The sequence below is a fragment of the Hemitrygon akajei genome, chromosome 2 (assembly GCF_048418815.1).
Source record: "Hemitrygon akajei chromosome 2, sHemAka1.3, whole genome shotgun sequence".
In the NCBI taxonomy this organism is placed as follows: Eukaryota; Metazoa; Chordata; class Chondrichthyes; order Myliobatiformes; family Dasyatidae; genus Hemitrygon; species Hemitrygon akajei.
This window is the reverse complement of record NC_133125.1, coordinates 35,728,037-35,749,493: the sequence shown is the minus strand read 5'-3', so window position 1 is coordinate 35,749,493 and position 21,457 is coordinate 35,728,037. Positions and strand designations below refer to the sequence as shown.

Here is a 21,457-nt window from a genome sequence, read left to right as displayed (position 1 = left end):
CCTTATACTGACATCATTACATCAGACACTCAGTGATGGTGTTTGTGAATTATGTAGAACACAGTTTCTACTATGAATAAAATGTATTATCTGGCAGGCATTACATTACCCTGCACATATACATACTGTACATTTACACACACACACACACACACACGTGTATATGCATATATCTGTATATGTGTGTATGTATATATGTGTAGTATCTGGAGAACTTTGTTTAAATATTTCTGCACATTTCTCCCTTTGGCCTATCCTTGATGAATGGTGAAACATCAACTCCACAGATGCTGAGCGTTTCCAGCATTTTCCAATTTTACTACATATGATACTATGAAAGAAAATATTCCATCATGTCTCTGTGGGCTAAAACATTAATAAATAAGGTTTTTACTGGGTCCAGAGAAATCAGGAGTCAAGAGATTTTAAAGTTGGTTGACTCAGTTGAACTGCATAAGTGCATCAGACAGAGATCCGTGATGCAATGGAACAAGTTCAGCAACTGAAATCACTGTTAGATGAAACTACTGCAGATCTTAAAACTACTGTTCGTTGCAAACAGAGTCAATGAAATAGTATAATGCTAGAACTCATTATCAAGATTAAAGTGAATAAGGATTTACCAAGAAGTTTCCTCAACTGCTACCCAAGCCTTGCAATGAAGGAGGACATAGCTGGACAAAATGTGTTAACACATGCTCGTGATGTCCTGATGCATATTCACAATTAGCAAAGAAACCGCACAATACAGTAAATTTGCAAATATGAAATGATAGTTGTATCTTCATATTATTACATTTGTGCGTCTGTTAATGTACACAGTTTCATCCGCACACGGGGAGAGAAAATGCGGGGATCCATTAAAAGTAATGCAATCTCTCCCTTCTCTGATGGCACAAAAAGTAGTTTTGCTAATTGAAGCTGTCGATGTGTAGGTTCTATTTTCCTTGATATTTGGAAAGTTAGAATGGCACTGTTATGATAAAGAGGGATATGATATTCAATCAGTGAAAAATTCACAAAGCTACAAGAGCTGCATGAGTTAACGACAAGTCTATTCAGTATCTGTAACTTGGTCAAACAACATCAAATTACGTAAATAAAATGGGGAAATTAAACACATTCTAAACTGAGTTTGTTTAATTAAAAATTGCAGAAAATTAGAATATTAAGCTATTTTCAGAATTAAAAAAACTCAAATTCCTATATGTTTCCAACAACAAGAGAAGAAAATTTATGTAAACAAACAACTTGGAATTCCTTTTATCATGTGACGATAGATCGAAAAAAAATTCATTTCTGCTTGGGTGATGTTTTGTTTTAGCAACTTGGCTGAAACCACTGTAGCCTACACAAACAATGGTCAATTTTTAAATCTATTTTAGTTCAATGCAGTCCATATTTCCATGGTCTTGTACTTAAGTCTTATAACCACTGCAACATCCACAAAATAGATTAGGGGGTCCCCATACTCCTACACGAAATTTAATTATTTTTTAAAAAGTCCTCAAGAAGCAATTTTTATATTGCTGCGTATATGCATTTCATTTTAAAATCATTAGTTCTGATCATAAACAAATTTGAATTCATAAGTAATCGATTTATCAAAGAATCATTAAGAAATTATGACACAGAAGTTTACACAGAAGTAAACTATATAAATGGCTCCAAATAGATGCTGGTGAAATTGCTGCCACTTCATCAGACTCAAACTTCTTTAACTTATTAATCTCAACAGTGAATCTGCAATAAAATAATTTTAATTCGATCCATGGCACCTACCCAGATCCACAGTTCTTGACACAAAGTGATCCCAACTTATACCAGTCTGATTTACAGGCAAGACAGTCCTTCTTTGATGGCCCACTGCAAGTCTCACAGCCTTGGTAGCAAGCAAAACAGTGGTGCCTTTCTGAGTAGTACCCATCGGGGCAGGATCCTATGCATGTCTTATCTAATTGAGAGATACACGGTTACATTTGTTAACTTTATGGGATGAAACAATGAAGTGCCACTTCTGAGAAAAAGAATTTCAGACTAAAGACATTATAAGGGATAAATTAATGGGATTAATGGGATAAATTAAAAAAGACAATTTTTCTGACAAACAGATTATACATTAAATAGGTTAGTTTTAAAGTAAAACATGCCCCAAAAAAGTGAAATTTCCTAACTTTAAATTAAAAATAGAAGATAATATATAGCCCTTCAGCCCATGATTCTGTGCTAGCCATGATGTCAATTGAAATTAATCCCATCAGCCTGTATGTGGTCTATATCCCCCTTCCCTCCATGCCCTGATACTCAAGTGTCTGTTCAAATGATTCTTATATGTCACTGTGTATCCACTTCCAACACTTACCCTGACAGTTCAATCCAGGCTCCTCTTAAAAATAGTGCTTCATAAATCTTCTTGAAACTTTCCCCCACTCACCTTAAAGGTATGCTCTCTAGTAGCTGACATTTCCGCTCTCAGAAAGAGGCTCAACCACATTTTTACCTCTCATAATATACTCCTATTAGGTCACCCCCTCAACTTTAGATGCATCAATGAAAACAATCCAAGTTTCTCCAGCCTCTCCTTCAGGCTAATATTCTGCATTCCATGCAACATCCTGGAAGACCTCTTCTGTGCCCGTTCAGAACCTCCACAATCCTTTCTAAAAATGTGACAACCGGAACAATATGCAATACTCCAAATGCAGCCTAACCAACGTTTTATACAACTGCAACATGACTTCCCAGCTTTTATACTTAACACCTTGAATGATGAGGACAAGCATGCCATACACTTTCTTTAACCAGCCTACCTACTTGTGTTTCCATTTTCAGCCCAAGGTCTTTCTGCCATTTATGGTATACTTTTTCCTTGCATTTGTCCTGCTGAAGTACAACATCTCACACTTGGGGATTAAATTCAACTACCATTCTCTAAAAAATATTTCCAGCTGCTCTGTATCCTGTATATATTTCACAAATAACAGAGGTCTCAGTATGGATATATATAGAACATTGCTGGAAACAGACCTCCAGTTAGAACTACACTTATCCAATACTGTCCTCTGCCTTTCTTGGAACCAATCTACCAGGTCTGTATGAATCCCAAATGCCTTATGTAGTAATCAATATTTCTTCAGTTTAAAATGCATTATGATATAATTCAAAAAGAAAATGAAATTTGATTATACAAAATTGCTAAAACATACTTACTGTACAAAAATTGCTTAGGAGCACAACTGAGACAATCGTGGTCTGTGGGCCCATGACAGCGTTGACACTTTTTGTGACAAGGTCTACAGATCTGGTCCATATACATATTCAGGGCACAGCTCCTGTGTGTTACACAGTGGCCTCTTGTGTCCTTTATAAAACCTTGTATGCAATCAATGCAGTCTGTTGAACGGGGTCCGTTACATGTTCTACATGTCTTATCACACTCTATAAATAAAAGAAAATGCACATTGTCTGAGGTGGACAATTTGGAATAGTACTATTAGGCTTCAAAGGCAGAGCCATTCAACATGTAAAGAAGCCCATTATGGCTCACTGTTGATGATCAAACACCTACTTACAGTGATCTGACACTAATTGTATTATAACTCACCCCATATTCCCCAGAACTTCTCCCATCCACTCAGTCTACTAGATATCTACACTCTACGAGCAATGGTTAACTAAGGCTGCCCTTTGAGGAAACCACAGTACCTAAGGGAAGCCCATGTGATTACAGAGACAACGTGCAGCTTCCACACGGACAACAGCCTGAGTTCTTGGAGATGTGAGGCAGCAGCTCCACCAGCTGATGTTAAATGTAAAGGTCAGTCCTAAGGTCATTGCAAGTATCTAGGCACCTGAGAGGTTGCAATTTCATACCTCATAGGTGATTTCTGAGAAGTATATATCTAGTGGTGTCCATTTGGGTCGAGCTTAATGTACCTTGTATTCCTAGGAAACATCTTATTTAACTACTAACTTAGGCCTGAGCTAGCTTAGCCTCTGAGATAAAACAAGATCAGAGTTCTCCAAAGAAATAGTGATATACATTTAGATATCATATAAACAAATATAAATATTTTGCTTCTAGGTTTTGGTGATTGTAAATTAAGTACTTACAAATGCAGATTTGAACTTTGATATGCCACATTTCCTACCAATAACACCAACAAAATATTCCTGCTTCTACAATTAAGTTCTAGTTTAACTAGGGTTCTGCTCTTACTTCTCTATACCGTAATCAAACTGATTTGGTGGACAACACCAGCTGAAAAAAATATCATTATGATTCCACTTATTAGAACCAAAACAGTAGGGTCCATATTGTAGCCATGGTAGATTTCCTGATTGCCATTTGCATGACCACCATTCACTGAGCAAACAAGTATCTTCGTCTGCCTGTGAAGTTTACCACAATGAAGAGCAAAAATGTAACCACCTTTTTCGAATAAAGAGGGTTTCAGCTGAAAGTCATTATGCCTGATCATTTGGCCTAAAATAGGGCTTAATTTAGCAACAACAAGACCACTCAATCCACATGAACATTTAGATCAATGCTAACTAATAAGTAGTGTTTTAAGCACCCTTTGTAACACATATCGAAATCAATATTGACAGAGTGTGAATACGACCCTAACTTCATTAAAGGGTGTGGTGAACTACATATACCTGTCTGGACTGCTCCTGTGGCTCCTCCCACAGACCCCTGCTGACTGCTCCTGTGGCTCCTCCCACAGACCCCTGTATAAAGGCGATTGAGGCCTGATGCCCGGCCTCATTCTCCAGGATGTAGTGTTGTTCATTCTTCCAGTCAATAAAAGCCGATACCTCGGTTCTTACGTCTCAGAGTGAGTTATTGATGGTGCATCAAAGGGTTTGAAATTATTTGTATATGGTACACTAGTTTGAACTGTTTTTTTTCCTGTCAGACCAACCGAAGCAGTGTTTTCTTAATAATAATTTTCCAGTGTTCAGTAATAAAAAAAAATCAAAACTCCAATGGGTTGACAGCCCACCCCAGCATTCTGAGTGGCCAGCACCATTTATTGTTCTTGTTTTAAAAGTGCTTTTGTGGGATTATGCTGGGATGTTCAAGTTCATTTATTGTTACATTTTAGGTTGGGTTATACATTTATTACATGCGTGTTTGTGGGTCACTGTGACTATAACTGGGGTGTGTAATAATTACCTCCCCCATCTGTATGTAACTGAGTGGGTTCTCTCCCCGGGTCATAGTACCCGGTCTGTTTTTGTGTTTACCGGAATAAAAATAGTTCTTGAGTTAAACGAACTTTCTCATCTGCCACCATGGACCAAATGCTTGCCACAATATATTAAGTTGAGAGATGGAGTTTTCCTCCTGGTTCCACAAACAAAATGGCAGTTGTTGTCCTAAACTGCAAACACTGCTGATCACCCTCTCCTGCATCAGACTCATACAGGTTTCAGTGCAGTAGCCAGTACTGCTAGGCCCTACAGTAAAGTTACATTGTTACCTGACTGACACTCAGCTCTCTTAAGGAAACCATGATAAAGTTCAGGAAAAGAGCTCAGAATTGTCCTCACAATGTCTTTTCTGAAACATCACCAGAATCGTGTTCAATAATGGGAATTAAATAATTTAGATCATAAATAAATCAAAACGAAGCCTTTCTTCTTACTGTTTTGACATTAAGGAGGGACATTCATTGAATCCAAATCTAAAATGGAAATAACAAATATAATATGTACATATGTTTGAAAATAAACTTCAGCTACCCAGGATTCTGTTTGAGTTTTTGTTTTAACCACTAAAACAATTCAATTCTACTTTACAATTAAAGATTTATAAATGAGTGTTCTTTCTTTGCATTCATATAATTCTATTTACTTTGACTTGTACTCACCTTGACAATCTTTGGTTTTCATGTCAATGAAAGTTTCTTCAGGGCAACTTTCTAAACACTGTCCTTTGTACCTCACTGAAGAAGGGTCAGCACATTCTTCACAGTCATCGGGGTCTGGGCCATTACATACTGCACAGCTGTAATGGCACGAAGTGCATGTATAGGTCTGAGTGTTTTGAAAGCTTCCCTGGGGACAATCCTCCAAACAACTATCATTGTGAAAGAAAAAGTATCTACTGCATTCTGTGAAAAACAAATATATTAATGTAAGCTTCCAAAGAGTACATAATAAGCACATAATCTCAGCAAACCAATTCATGCATGAAATATAATTCTATTTCAAGCTTTACTTGAAGTATACAGTTATAAGAATTAACTATAACAAATTTACAAGACATAAAAATGAGTGCATAAACAAACATAAGCCACTCAGTCCCCTGAAATTGTTTTGCATCTTCTTGCATGGAAGCTTTCTGACATCTCCTACCACATACTAGAAAACGTACACAGTATATGGATTTGTCATACATTGTTGTCAATCTAACTGATTGAATTGAGCACAAAGGCATATTTCCTAATTTACTTCTTGCGTTTTTAGATTTGCAATTATGAATATAACTATCTGCAATAATTATATGCAATTATTCTAACTTTTATTTATTTTCTGATGTAGCTCAGTGTGGGAAATCATGACTATACTTGTTCTTGTATCTAAATTACTGGCATGTGTGATAACTCTGCCTGGTGAATTATGCATACAGAATAAATAATCTCAATGAGAAGCCATTCATAAATTTGGTGAAGGATTTTTTGTCTGATAAAAATATTATGCTTAAGCACAAAAAAACATGAGGCAATGTTAGGCCAACATACTCTTGAACTTCTCATGAAGCAAAATAGTGGAAACTTAATCTGACTTGGCAAAGAATACTGATAGAAGTTGTAAATTATGAAGTAAAGCATTTATTACCGTTCATCATTGTTCAGACCAATGAAAATTTCAAGAGCACTATTCACACAAAATAGTTTGTAGTGAGAAGCCAATACTTGTGCATTACAATCTGTTTCACAATATGGTGTATTGGGCTTTGTAATGCTATAATTATACACATACAGGTTTGGAAACCTACTTGCTGGCCTGTAGAGGTGAATTACCCATGGTGGAGAGCACAGTGGCTTGTTAAGTCATTAAAATCAATCTGCAGATGCTGGAAATCCTGGGTAACACATAAAAAATGTGGGAGGAACTCAGCAGGTTCTGATGAAGGCGCTCGGCCTGAAATGTCAACTGCTTATTCCTTTCCCTAGATGCTGCCCGACTGTGGAGTCCCTCCTGCATTTTGTATGTATTACTCTGGGAGCGTGACTGTGAGAAATCAAAGCAAAATGGAGCAATAACCAAAATCTTTTTTAAAGTGTAATACCAGTAAACAAGTACAAAAAAATGAGGTAGAGGTAGAAGTCAATTCAAGGAGCTGTAGAAGAAAAGGAGCAACATGGTATTAAACGCAAGAAATTCTGCAGATGCTGGAAATCCAAAGCAACACACACAAGATGATGGAGGAACTCAGAAGGTCAGGCAGCATCTACGGAAATGAATAAACTGTCACCGTTTCTGGCCAAGACCCTTCTACAGAAATGGAAAGGAAGGAGGAAGGCACCAAAATAAAAAAGTGGAGGGAAGGGAAGGGGTCTAGCCAGAAAGCGATAGATGAAGCCTGGTGGGTAGGAAAGATAAAGGGCTAGAGTAGAAGGAATCTGAATGGAGAGGAGAGTGGACCATGGGAGAAAGGGAAGGAGGGGGAGAAAGGAGAGGAGGGGGTGATAGGCAGGTGAGAAGAGGTAAGAGGTCAGAGAGGGAATAGAAGAAGAGGGGAGGGGGAGGGAAGAAATTATCTAATGGAAAGAGAAATCAATGTCAATGCCATCAGGTTGAAAGATACCCAGATATAAAGAAAGTGTTGCTTATATTCCTTTCTCTGCTCCTTTCATGATTCCCTCGTCCATTCATCCCTCTCCACTAATCTCCCTCCCAGCATTTATCCCTGCAAGTGGCCGAAGTACTACACCTGCCCACTCACCTCCCCCCTCCCCTCCATTCAAGGTCCCAAACACTCCTTCCAGATGAGGCAACACCTCACCCGCAAATCTGCTGGGATCGTCTATTCTTTCTGATGCTCCCGATGTGGCTTCCTCTACACTGGTGAGAGGACCCCATCGTAAATTGGGCTCCTGCTTCGTCGAGCACCTCTGCCATGAGTGCAACTTCCTGGTGGCCAAACATTTTAATTCCAGTTCCCATTCCCGTTCCACATGTCAGTCAATGACCTCCTCTTCTGCCAAGATGAGGTCAACCTCAGGGCATTCAGAATGTGTAGCCTCCAACCTGATAGCATGAATATCAATTTCTCCTTCTGGTAAAAACAGAATTACCCCACACCTCCCCTCTACGGCTAATCCCACTTGGGCCATTAACCTCTTCTCACCTCCCTATCGCCTCCTCCTTTCCTTTCTCCCATTGTCCACTCTTCTCCTATCAGATTCCTTCCTCTCCAGCCCTTTATCTTCCGTACCCATCTGGCTTCACCTGTCACCTTCTAGCCATCCTCCTTCCCCTCCCTCCACTTTTTAATTCTGGCATCTTCCCCCTTCCTTTCCAGTCCTGAAGAAGGCTCTTGGACCAAGATGTCAACTGTTTATTATTTTCCAGAGATGCTGCCTGACCTGCTGAGTTCCTCCAGCATTTTGTGTGAGCAGCATGATGTTGCATAGTTCTAGCTCTCCCAAGACAGACCGGACTGAATAACATTTATATTCATAGTCAGGAAGGATTCCTAATCAGCTTCCTAAATCAAAGAACAGCAAATGATTGAAAGCTGAAGTAAAAGCAAAAATTGCTGGAAACACTCAGCTGATATCTGACAGAGAAAAAATATTAACATGTCAGATCTGCAGCACGTCATCATTTCTGAGAAAAGGTAGAAAGGATCCTGAGCCTGAAGTGTTATACTAATTAACATGAATTATTTCTCTTTCCACAGATACTATCTGAAATCAGTCTTTACTTGGTAAATCTGGAAAGAATTGCTTGACTGAACTAAATAACAGATGTGAGAGAAGAGGAACATTTTCTTTTACAGCCATGACAAAATAATCCAATTCTGAAATGGTCAAAGGGAGTCAAAGAGCCATTGCTAGGCTAGTCACAGACGACCAGTCGAGAGGTGGAGGGGATCTAGAAGAGGTGGTGAGGGTTAGGTGAAGTCAGAACTCAAGGATAGAAAGACGGTGTCACCGGTGGTAGTGGTGGTTCGGGCGGGCTGTGGAGCAAACTGTGGATTACAATTTGTTAAGGTTGTACAGGTAGTCATGGAGACTCAGGCTGAGATTGGGTTGGGTAATCGTAGGCCTGAAGGGAACCACGGTGAGGGGCAAGGAGAAAAAAAATTAAAAGAAGTCAATGGTCACAGGGAATTTTGCTTGGTGCCATCCCAGAGAATGTAGGTGGTGCAGTGATTTGGAATCTTTTTTTTATTAGCTTCATTTGTCGATTGGACTATGCACATTGGAACATCAAAACATTCAGTGAAATGCATTGTTGGCATTGAGGATGTGATGGGGGCAGCCCATGAACGTTGCCATGTTTCTGGCACCAGCATAACATCCCCACAACTCACTAACCCAAACTCGCACATCTTTGCAACGTGGGGCGAAACCGGCAAACTCAGGAAGAACCCAAGTGGAGAACATACCAACTCCTTACAGACAGCAGTGGGAATCCAACCCCGCAATGTTAACATGCCGCTAGATCTCAAATTCCTTGGGCACAACTCATCGTAAAGTCCTGCATGGAAGGTGTGCATCAACCACATCACAAAACATGCAGCTGAATATGGCAAAGATGGAGTCAGAATGAGAGTCTGATATCGTTCAGCACCATCAACTTCAAACCAATAAAATGCCAGTTAGCTTCATATTTTGGATACGTTCTTTCACAAAATGATCAGGAGAGCATGGTATGCTTTGGCACAGGATACAGGTTAGCTTCATATTGCTCCACAGTTTCAAAGATTAAGCAGCAATCATTTGTAGGAGTCAAAGGATGAGAAAGGAGAGCAGATTTGAAGAATGCCAGCAGGTTGCTCAGTTAGATACAATAGGATTAACAAGACACTGGAAACTTCTGTAGTTCCTTGATGTGTTCACACTAAATACAAAACATCAGCATAACATTTTTACTATTTAGTGCAGTCCATGCTCTTTCAGAATGAAAGGACTAAGAATACTTAGTTTTATTGAAGAGTAGATTATGCAGTCAGTCCTACCTGAACACCTATTTTCATTGCACACTTCACAGTTCATAGGGCAGTGTTTACAAAGCCCATCTGAACCAGCGTAATGTTTCCTGGAGCATTTCGTTCGACAGCTTTTGTTCTCCAGAACGTAGGGCTTGACACAGGACTGGCAGTTTGTGGGACTAACTTCACATTGCTCACAGGCATCGTCACACTTTGCGCAGGTGTTATCAGTAGCTACAAAATGTTGCCTAGCAAAATGAGATATTGTTATTTTAGATGCATGTCATACAGAAACAAAAGGCAAGAGAACAGATCTGTTCAAAGAACAACTGCAAGCCCTCCCAGAAATTTGAAATAAAGAAGAGGATGTTGGAAAAGCATACAAGACCACAAGACACAGGAGCAGAATTCAGCCATCAGGCCGTTCGGTCTAGTGCACCATTTTATCAGGGATGATTGCTATCCCTCTCAACCCCATTCCCCCGCCTTCTCCCCATAACCTTTGATGCCCTGACTAATCAAAAACCTATTAAACTCCGCCTTAAATATACCGAATATCATAGCTGTCTGTGGCAATGAATTCCACAGATTCACCACCCTCTGTGGTGAGGATAAAGAGATGTTTCCTCATCCTGTACTAAATGGACATCCCTCAATTCTCTGGTCCTGGACTCCCCCACTATAGAAAACATTCTCTCCACATCCACTCGATCTAGGCTGATTGGTTTTCCTGTGGGCATTCACAGTAAGTACAAGAAACACCATGGAATGAATGAAAGACAGCAGCCAACAGGATGGACAAACAACCAGTGTGCAAAAGATGACAAACTGTGCAAAGATACAGTATTGCCATGGGATCAGCTGTTTTCTGCACTGGAGCAATTGTTTGTGGAAGAACCATGTCAAACTGATTTGGAGATAAACTATTGGAACAGTGGCATGTTGTGCTGAACCTGGAATGTGTGTGTCTGTTCCGTTCCTTGCCCACAATATTACACAAAGAACACACGCACCAGGTGAAAATGAAAGTTCAAAACTTAAACAGTAGTCATCTTTGATGGAAGAATTCTTAAATCTACTGTGCTGAAATTGCAGGTGTGTAAAAAGGGCCCGTAGGATCATTGGGGACCCAAGTCACCCCAACCACAATCTATTCGAGCTGCCACCATCCAGGAAGCGGTACCGTAGCATAAAAGCCAGGACCAACAGGCTCCAGGACAGCTTCTTCCACCAGGCCATCAGACTGATGAACTCACACTGATTTGAGTGTACTCTATATTACATTGACTGTTTTATTTATTATAAATTATTATAAATTACTGTGATTGCACATGGCACATTTAGATGGAGAAGTAATATAAAGATTTTTACTCCTTATGTATGTGAAGGATGTAAGAAATGAAATCAATTCAATTATGTTCTTGTGCAATAGATAATTGTTCCAAATGTTGTATGAATGGAGTGTTGGATGAAGCTCATGATTAGCACATTTCCCATTGCTCTTCCATTGTAACTAATTATTTTCTAATCTAATGTACTTAGTTTTTGGATTTCCCTCTCCCCTTCCTACTTTCAAATCTCTTACTATCTTTTCTTTCTGTTAGTCCTGACAAAGGGTCTCGGCCCAAAACATCGACAGTGCTACTTCCTATAGATGCTGCCTGGCCTGCTGCGTTCCACCAGCATTTTGGGTGTGGTACTTAGTTTTAGTTATTTTTGAGCAAAAAGAAGATTTTCAGATGTGATCCAAAAAGTTAATTATTAAACTGAACTTAGTCCAGAAAAAGTCAACTTTAGTTCAGAAAGAGTCAATTTATTCACCTGGTTTGAAACTGTATTCACTTGTGAACCTTTAAGAATACATTAAATTTGAATGGAGAAGTACAGAACTTTTTCCAAGTTTCATGACTTGGCATGTGCCTTAATCTTTCAGCTTTCTGTTTGGTGAATGCGACAATGCAAATGGATATTCTATTTTGACCTAAGTGCCTTATGCCCTCTGTCCAAATTCATATTTCTTTCAACCTCAAAGCTAGAGTAAATATTCCAAGAATTAATGGAATGTTTTTCCTTTAACAAAGGCAAGATTGTACAGTGTCCATGAAGCACAGACCATACGACTGTAGGTACTGTTCAGACAGCTGCAAGTACTGGAATTTCAAGGCATTGTATCAACTGCTAAGCTACTCTGAATTAAAATTAAATCTTTGAGGGAGCTTCTCACTATATCAATAAACAATAAAGATGTATTTTAATTTCCTTTCTTTCTTTTAATTTACTTACCGTGGACACTCACTGAGACACTTCCCCATATAAAGGTAAAGTGGGTGATGTTGCACTGTGATGCAACTCAGGCAGTTAGTTTTGTTTCCTGAACAGATCGCACAACCTTCTTCACATTGCTCACACGTTGCAGTAATTGGATTTGCAAAGGTTTGAGTGGGACAATTCTTGACACATTCATCATTGTTTACAAGGTACGATCCTAGGTATCATAAAAAATAATGCTTTTGGTTAATGAATTTTGTATAAGACCACAACAAATTTATAGGAGAAACTTATGGGAGCCTTTCAAAAGAGTTCAAAGAGTTCAAAGCCACAGTGGGTGAAAGCCAAAGATGCCAAGATTAGAGAACTTTGAAGGACAAAGAATATTGAAGATTTCATCAGGTAATAAAATAGACAATTGGAATCGAGCAAGTCTCAAGGAACAACAAAGAACCATACCAGGGATAGAGTGACTTTGAAACAGCAATGAGGAGGGTAAAAAGGGGCAATGAGACATCTTTGGCAAGAAAGACTGACAAGGAAGAAAAATTACTAAGAGTGGAAACTATTTTTACCTTTTATGGGAATGAACGTAGAATTTTTAAATTAAATAGTATTAGGAGACTTTTGAATTTAATAATATGAAAGTATATTTGTTTCTACAAGTGTCCAAAAGCCAGGCATTCATATCCTGGGTTCAACCTGTAATCCAAATTAGTCATTTCAGCTTCTCATAGTACTTAGTTAAATTTATAGCTCATCAAAAATGACTGGAAGTAGTCTTTCCCTTAATACCTCCGTCTCTGCCTCATCTGTTTTCGGGATCAGGCTTTTCATTCTAGAACAAAGGAGATTACCTCCTTTTTCAAAGAAAGGGGTTTCCCTTCCTCCACCATCAACACTGCCCTCAACCGCATCTCTTCCATTTCACGTGTGTATGCTTTTACCCCATCCTCCCCCCACCCTACCAGGGATAGGGTTCCTTTTGTCCTCATCTACTACCCCACCAGCCTCCATGTTCAACACATAATTCTCCGAAACTTCCACCACCTACAACAGGATCCCACCACTAGGCACATCTTTCCCTCCCCTCCCCACTTTCCATAGGGATCATTCCCTACGTGATTCCCTTGTCCATTTGTCACTCCCCACTGATCTCCCTCCTGGCACTTGTAAGTGGAACAAGTGATACACCTGCCCCTACAGCTTCTCCCTCACTACCATTCAGGGCCCCAAACAGTCCTTCCAGGTGAGGCAACACTTCAACCTGTGAATCTGTTGGGGTCATTTATTGTATTTGGTGCTCCCAGTGTGGCCTCCCGTATATCGGTTAGATGTGATGTAGATTGGGAGACCGATTCATCGAGGATCTACGCTCAGTCTGCCAGAACAAGCTGGATCTCCCAGTGGCCACCCATTTTAATTTCACTTCCTTTTCCCATTTTGATATGTCCATCCATGGCCTCCTCCACTGTTGTGATGAGGCCATATTTAGGTTGGAGGAACAGCACCTTAATATTCCATTTTGGAGCCTCCAACCTGATGGCGTGAACATTGATTTCTCAAACTTCCAGTAACCCCCCCCCACTTCACCATTTCCCATCCCCTTTTCCCTCTCTCACCTCATTTCTTTGCCCGTCCATTGCCTCCCTCCGGTGCTCCTTCCCTCCTTTTCTTTCTTCCATGGCTTTCTGTCTCTTTCACCAATCAACTTCCCAGCTCTTTACTTCAATCTTCCCCCTCCAGGTTTCACCTATCACCGGGTTTTTCTCTCTCCCCCACCCCTCACGTTTATAAATCTACTCCTCAGCTTATTTTTTCCAGTTCCACCAAAGGGTTTCAGCCCAAAATGTCAACTGTACTGCTTTCCATAGATGCTGCCTGGCCTGCTGAGATCCTCCAGCATTTTGTGTGTGTTGCTTGGAAGTAGTAACCCTTCAGCAGATGAGAACATCAATATTTTTTCTGGGACTGCATTGAAGAGAGCAAGTCCCATCCGAAATAGACAACAATATTTTGTGTAGCTATGGTTTTAGTGGCCTGTGATGCCAGTGGTTCTAACTTCATTAAGGCCAAACAGCTTTGTATGTAAGGGCATTGATCTGATGGAAAATTTACAGTGCTATGAAAGATTTACAAAACAAAAAGGATTTTGGGTCAGTAATTACAGTTTTGAAGAAACTGAACATAGACTTGGTCCAAAATGAAAGGTTGTAAAGTGACAAAGGATTGAAATGATAAACTGACAAAAACATTTATCTAGCCTGCTTAAAAGTCGGCTGATATATGTTTCATATTTTCATACAAAATATCTTCTATATGACTAATGCAAGAGCTATTAAAAGTAAGTAATTCCATTTCTTGCAAATTTATGACATAAGAATATTTTATTTGCTAACTGTGTTACAATATCTCACTAGACACACTACTTAAAACTTCCTGTGAAACTAGATTTGGCATTACCTTTGAAATAGCTAGATTTAATCTTATTGCCTTTATCTTGGCTGGGAACTGAGGATGAAATACTCCATACCATTGGCTTTTGTCATTTTCACACCTGATCTTATGGATAGGGGAATCAAGGGATATGGGGACAAGGCAGGAACCAGGTATTGATAGTAGATGATCAGCCATGATCTCAAAATGGCGGTGCAGGCTCGAAGGGCCTAATGGTCCACTTCTGCGTCTATTGTCTATCATCTGAGGATGCTCGATGTTGGCAGCTGGTACCAAAACTAGGGAAGCGTTGGGTAGCCAAATATGAAAAGCCAGCCAAATAAAAAAAACACAAAGTGTAAGGCCATAAAAGAAAGGAATTACTTGCCTGTAGAAGACTGATGCTTTAAAAGCAAATAATGTGAAATAATTTTATTTCAGTAAGGTGCGATCTTGGAGCTTAGTACCTGAAGGACAGCTGGTGCATTCATTCCATCCACTTCCTGTACATGTCTTGCACAAATCATCACAGCGAAAACAGGTGCCTTTCTCAACTTAATAAAAAGAGCACAAGTTTTGAATTTGCTACAGTCCAGAAGGCTAACACTCTGTTTATTCATCCATTTACAATAAGTTCAGGAATTTCATTCATGCAGACGAAAAGTCATTCGGTACCCAAATCTCTTAAACTAAGCAGATTTTACTCTGTGCCATAATGAGATTGCTTACAATTGTTGTGAATAACGTGGCAATGATACCCAACATTTATCATAGCTAATTTCTCTGGCAATCTACTCTCGAAGCAATGATCAAATGAGGTGGTAAAAAGGAGAGATTCATTAAATTAAAGGTAAATTATATGTTTTAACACCCTAATCAAAAGGTATTGGAAAGACAAGGACTGCTGAACGATCAGAAAGAGATTAAAATAAAAATATTTCAAAGAAAGGATATGTTTACGGATAAATAATAAGGGGTATAATAAAATCAGTAAATTCTTGAACAAATTAGCAGGATTTTGACAACAAATGTAAGAAAATAAACAGTTAATAGTTTTGTGGATGACACCAAGATTGAGGACATAGTGGACATCAAAGAAGCCTATCGAAGCTTGCAGCTGGATCTGGACCAGTTGGAAAAATGGACTAAAAATTGACAGGTGGAACTTAATGCAAACAAATGTGAGGTGTTGCACTGGGAGCACAAGCCAGGGTAGGACTTATATAGTGAAAGGTAAGGCTCTGAAGGGTGTGATAGACCAGAGGGATCTGTTTGATAATAGATCCATAATTCCTCGAAAGTAATGTCACAGGTAGATAGGATGATAAAGAGAGCTTTTGGTGCATTCATAAATCAGAGAGTTGTGCACAGGAGTTGGGATGTTATGTTGATGTTGTAGAAAGCAAAATCTGGAGTATTGTGTGATATTCTGATCACCTACCTACAGGAAAGATGACAATAAGATTGAAAGAGTACAGAGAAATTTTACAAAGATGTTGCTGGGACTTGGGGACCTGAATTATAGGGAAATATTTAATAGGTTAGGACTTTATTCCCTGGAGTATAGAGAATGAGGAGAGATTTGATAGAGGTATATAAAATTATAAGGGTTATACAGAGGGCAAATGCAAGCAGGCTTTTTCCACCTCGGTTCGGTGAGACTACAACTAGAGGTCATGGTTTAAGGGTGAAAGGTAAAATATTTAAGGGGAACATGAGGGGGGAGTTTCTTCAATCAGACGATGGTGCAAATGTGGTACGAGCTGCCAGAAGTGGTGGATGTGGGTCAATTGCACCATTTAAGAGGAATTTGGGTAAGTACAATGATGGGAAGGGCATGGAGGGCTATGGTTTGGGTGCAGGTCAATGGGACTAGGCAGAATAACAATTTGGTTTGGATCAGATGAGCTGAACGGCCTATTTCTGTGCTGTGGTGCTCTATGGCTCTATTTGAAGTCCAAGAACTTTTACCAGAACCAGTTCTGCACTAATGGCTTCAAGGTTCCAAGAATTGGATTCATTCTCAGACAGGAAGACAAATGGGGTCAATAGCAAGGATTGATGACAGCACATTGCTCACTCTGTCATTGGATTGTAACTAATGAATTCATCATGTACTTTATATGCTACACCTTAAATAAACATTGTTCCATTTGTCATGTCCCAACACTGTGACTAGTGATACAATAAGCACATAAGACTAGCATGTTAACATTTTTGTCAGCTTAAAATAATAATGTCTTGTCAATAGTCATAAAGTATTTAGTATTATCATAATATTTATTAAGCTATAATTAAATTTGCTTGTGGAATCTAATTCTTCAGTTTTCTGTTTATTCAGTCATTTTTTTATTGGCAATTATTAGCTGTGCTTAACTTGCACCCATTTCTAGTTTATTAATCTTCACTGCTTTATATTCAATGCTTACGCAGAAGGGCAGGGTCGACTTCTAACTGTTATCTGTGTTACTCACCATCCCAGTAGCTTCCATCCACACAGAGTTCATTAGAAGGTAAAGTGCAGATTCCATCTTTCAATTTGAATGGATCTTTGCAGGAATCACAGTCTTCAAGACTGGGACCATGGCATGTACTGCATTGGGGGTGGCACAGATCACAAGTGGCACTAATTTCATCGCCATAGTAACCAGATTTGCATGTGTGTACACATGTGAAATCTAAAATAATACAAACATATCAATATTATTATGTTCCTCTCCAGAATAAACAGTACTCTTAATTATTTGCCCCACAAGTCTGAATAGCTTTTTTTTAAACTGCCATAAATTGTACAATTGTCTTAATGCTTAATTCAAAATTGTATTCTGGTTGAAAAAGCACATTCAGCAGTATGTGTTAACGAATTTTAATAAAGGTGTGCATAAAAGTTTTATTTTAAATAGCTTCTGAGTGGCTGGATAATTAAATAACACAAATTTTTACTAATAAAACAGTTTATGTTTCCATATGGGCTTCTCAATCCCTCACCATAAATACAACATAATCTCTAGTGAAATAGTGTAAATACCAGTTGGTTCTGACAAGAGAAACATTAACATCACATTTATTTCTCAAGTCTTAAGAGAAGAACGTTTTATATTTCAGTAAGTTTAACCCTTCATTCTTCACAAGTTTAGAGACCATACCACCAGCCTATTTAATCTTTTCTCATAAAACAAAGCCCTGTTCCATATAGTTTGCTTTGCTAATTGCTTGCTGAACAGGCATATCAACTTTCAAAGAGATGTGTGCAAATGTATGTTGATTCCTCTAAAATCCAAAATCTTTCACTTTCTCGCCATTTAAAAATGCTCTGCCTTTCTATGACAATGACCTTGCATTTTTTTTCCACATCTTATTTCATCTGTTAAATCCTTGTCCATCTACTTAGAATTTGTATATTTCCTGAACAATCTCTGCCTCCTCTTAACAATCCGCTACCTAGCTTATCATTATCAGTAAACTTGGATATGTTTTCCTATCCCAATCCAGAGAATGAGAACAGCAGGGCCACAGAAGTGATAGAACTGTAGAACTTTACTGCTCATAGCCTCCCATTTAGAAAGTGGCCTGTTTATTCCTATTCTCTGTTTTTTGTTGGTTAAACTGATTTTAATACATGCCCTACAAGCCTAAAATCATGTACCCTAATTCTGCTCAGTAACCTCTTTTGTGATTCACTCCTCTTTCTTACGCTCTTAGTAAAGACCTCTGAAAGTCCAAATTTAAACTTAATTGCTTTCCTTTATCCATTATACGTATATATGTCTAATTACGAACTGTGCCTGTTTTTTTTTAAATGCACCATCACTCTTCTGAGATCCACCTACTCTCTAATGCATCTTGGGCATTACCTCCAGCTGCTGACTCTGTAACTCAAAAGTTAATAAAAGTTCATAATCATGCATTCTGTAACTTCTTATCTGGGACCCGAGTATTATTTATATCTTCTCTTAGTAGGTATCAAATCAGCCTTACTTAAAGTTAGGGCTGGCATTCATTCATTCCCTTCAAACTCACCCTCTCTTCACAGTCTGATGACAATAACTGTCCAAGCATGTTTCTGCTAACCTGTTCTATAGAGAGCCCTTTCATATTATTTAACCTATTTATATCTCCAGAGGTAAATACTCTTATTCTTTTCCAATGTCATCTTTGGATGTTGCATGGAATCATCCTGACACTCTCTACCTTACCTGCATGTTGTCATTGGTGACATAATTTTCAGGTGCTGATCACTGTGAATATTTTCCTTGGCTCCTCTAATATGATTTATGACATTATCTACTTAGAATCAATTGTTCAGATATTCTCCTGATGAGTCCGACTACCTCCACAAACACTAACTTTCCCAAAAGATGTCTGTCAAATATGTTCTGTACTGACTGCTCCTGACTCATCACCTTCTCTACTCTAACTGGCTTTTATCTCCATTTATAAGACTGTGCCTAAACCCTAGTTCGTCATTTGTTCACCTCATCTCTAACCATCTCCTCCAGCCCTCTGTCCCTGATCCTTGTTCTCTGGAAACAACTTGTCCTCTGACAAAAATCTTTATTTTACCTCTCCGCCACCACACCAAACCCTTATCCAGCCCCTTATGCAGTTAATAAACCTGCTGCCTCACAGTTCCAGTCACACAACATCCACATTACACCATTATGTCATTTAGCTTTCAAGCCATTTTGGTATAAGTTCCCAATCTAGAGAAGATATATTTGAGGGAAGTGAGGAAATAAGGAATGTGTCAGTAAGAGGTAAAGGATTCGGCTATAGCCTTCATTCAAGAAAATTTGTATAAGCAATGGTACAAAGTTAATGCATGTATAACAACTTGCTTAACGTTATTTGGAGTTAGAGTCAAATCTGGGCTTTGCTTACCCAAGGAGAAGAAACCAGTTTCACACCAATAACACTGATACCCATCACAATCAACGCAATTCTCATTGCAAGCCTTACACTCCTTTTCATCATCCGATTCATAGGTCTTAGCTGGACATCTTGAGTAACACTGTTGATGAAACCTTTAAAAAAAAATGGGGGTTTTTAAAAAGGAATGTTACGGTTAGAATGATAGATCTTTGTGGTGTTCAGAAATTATGATATTCCATTACATTGGCATCTTTGACTGAAGAATCTCCTGAAATGCCAAGTGATTCAACTGTAGACTCGTAGAGTTAGACAGCATTGTCTCAGGCCCTTTGGCACAGTGTCTTTACTGACCATCATGCCTGATGGTACTAATCTCACTTGCCTGCACTATTTCCATATCCCAATAGGCTTTGCTCATTCATGCACTTGCCTCTTAAATGTTGTTACTGTTCTTGCCTCCACCATCTCCACCGGCCACTCACTCCAGATCCCAACGATCCTTTGCGAAAAAGATTTACCCCTCAGGTCCTCTTTAAACTCATCCTTCCTACCATTCTACAAAATCACACAGGCTTTGCAATATTAGCAACATAGTACCCAACTAAGGAGCTTAACCATAAGGAGCTTTAATCCGATGTTTGTCCATGATTTCACTCTATTACTGGTGGTTCCTTTGTTCCACTCACATTCTCTATTGCTTATGCTCATTTGTTTTTTCTCCTTCTTAGTTTTGTTAAGGGGTCTTCAACTTGAAACGCCAACTGATTTTTCTTTTCCCATGACTGGCGGAATGCTGTGAACATTTCTATTTTTGTTTTGGATTCTAGCATCTGCAGTTTTATTTGCTTCTCTTGGTGATTAAACAGTTTCATTTAGACCCCACCAGATATATAGAAAAGATTTTGCTCTTTGAAGGTTATTGGTGAATCTGATGTCTTTTTAAAACAATAAGTTAGTACTTTAATAGTCATCATTGCTGATTCTAGATTTATTTAATCAACTGGCTTTAATGCCCAGGCTGTTGAGTGAAATGATGATGGAAGCCATTTGATCAAGGGGCAATTAGTGGGAGATGATAAATGTTGGTTTTGTCACCAATATCCATCACTGAATCCCCCTACTATCAATATGCTGGTGTTACCATTGACCAGAAACGAAACTGGGGTAGCCATACACACAATGTAGCTACAACAGCGGCTAATAGGCTAGGAATCCTGTGGTGGCTATCTCACCTCCTAACCCCTCAGAGTCTGCCCAGCATCTACAAAGATCAAGTCAGGAGTGTGGTGGAGTACTCTCCACTTGCTCGTATCTTCAATGACACTCAACACCATGCAGGACATAGCAACCTGCTGAACACCCACAGTCATTCACTCACACCACCAACGATGCACAGTCGCAGTGGTTCGTACCCTCTGCAGGACCCACTGCAGCAACTCGCTAGACAACAGCTTCCAAACCCTCGACCTCTCTCAGCTAGAAGGACAGCAAAAGCATCGGAACACCACCACCTGGAAGCTACCCTCCAAACTACACACCATTCTCACTTTGAAATGTATCGCCGTTCCTTCGCTGTCACTGGGTCAAAATTTTAGAATTCATTCCCTAACAGCATCATGGGCTTAAGCACAGCACAAGAACTGAATTAGTTAAAGAAGGCAGCTCACTATCACCTTCTCAAGGGTAACTTAGGGTGGGCAATTA

General features: G+C 39.2%; 1 protein-coding gene across 1 annotated transcript in view; it reads right to left on the bottom strand.

Moving 5' to 3' along the window:
• pcsk5b (proprotein convertase subtilisin/kexin type 5b) overlaps positions 1 to 21,457 on the bottom strand; it is a 327,069-nt gene that overhangs the window by 12,995 nt on the left and 292,617 nt on the right. The window contains exons 26-33 of the mRNA XM_073070138.1: positions 19,763 to 19,905; positions 17,356 to 17,559; positions 15,349 to 15,435; positions 12,461 to 12,662; positions 10,205 to 10,425; positions 5,880 to 6,122; positions 3,211 to 3,438; positions 1,783 to 1,954 (exon numbers count right to left, since the gene is read on the bottom strand). Of these exons, the coding sequence (XP_072926239.1) occupies positions 1,783 to 1,954; positions 3,211 to 3,438; positions 5,880 to 6,122; positions 10,205 to 10,425; positions 12,461 to 12,662; positions 15,349 to 15,435; positions 17,356 to 17,559; positions 19,763 to 19,905 (1,500 nt within the window). The remainder of the gene's footprint in view (positions 1 to 1,782; positions 1,955 to 3,210; positions 3,439 to 5,879; positions 6,123 to 10,204; positions 10,426 to 12,460; positions 12,663 to 15,348; positions 15,436 to 17,355; positions 17,560 to 19,762; positions 19,906 to 21,457) is intronic.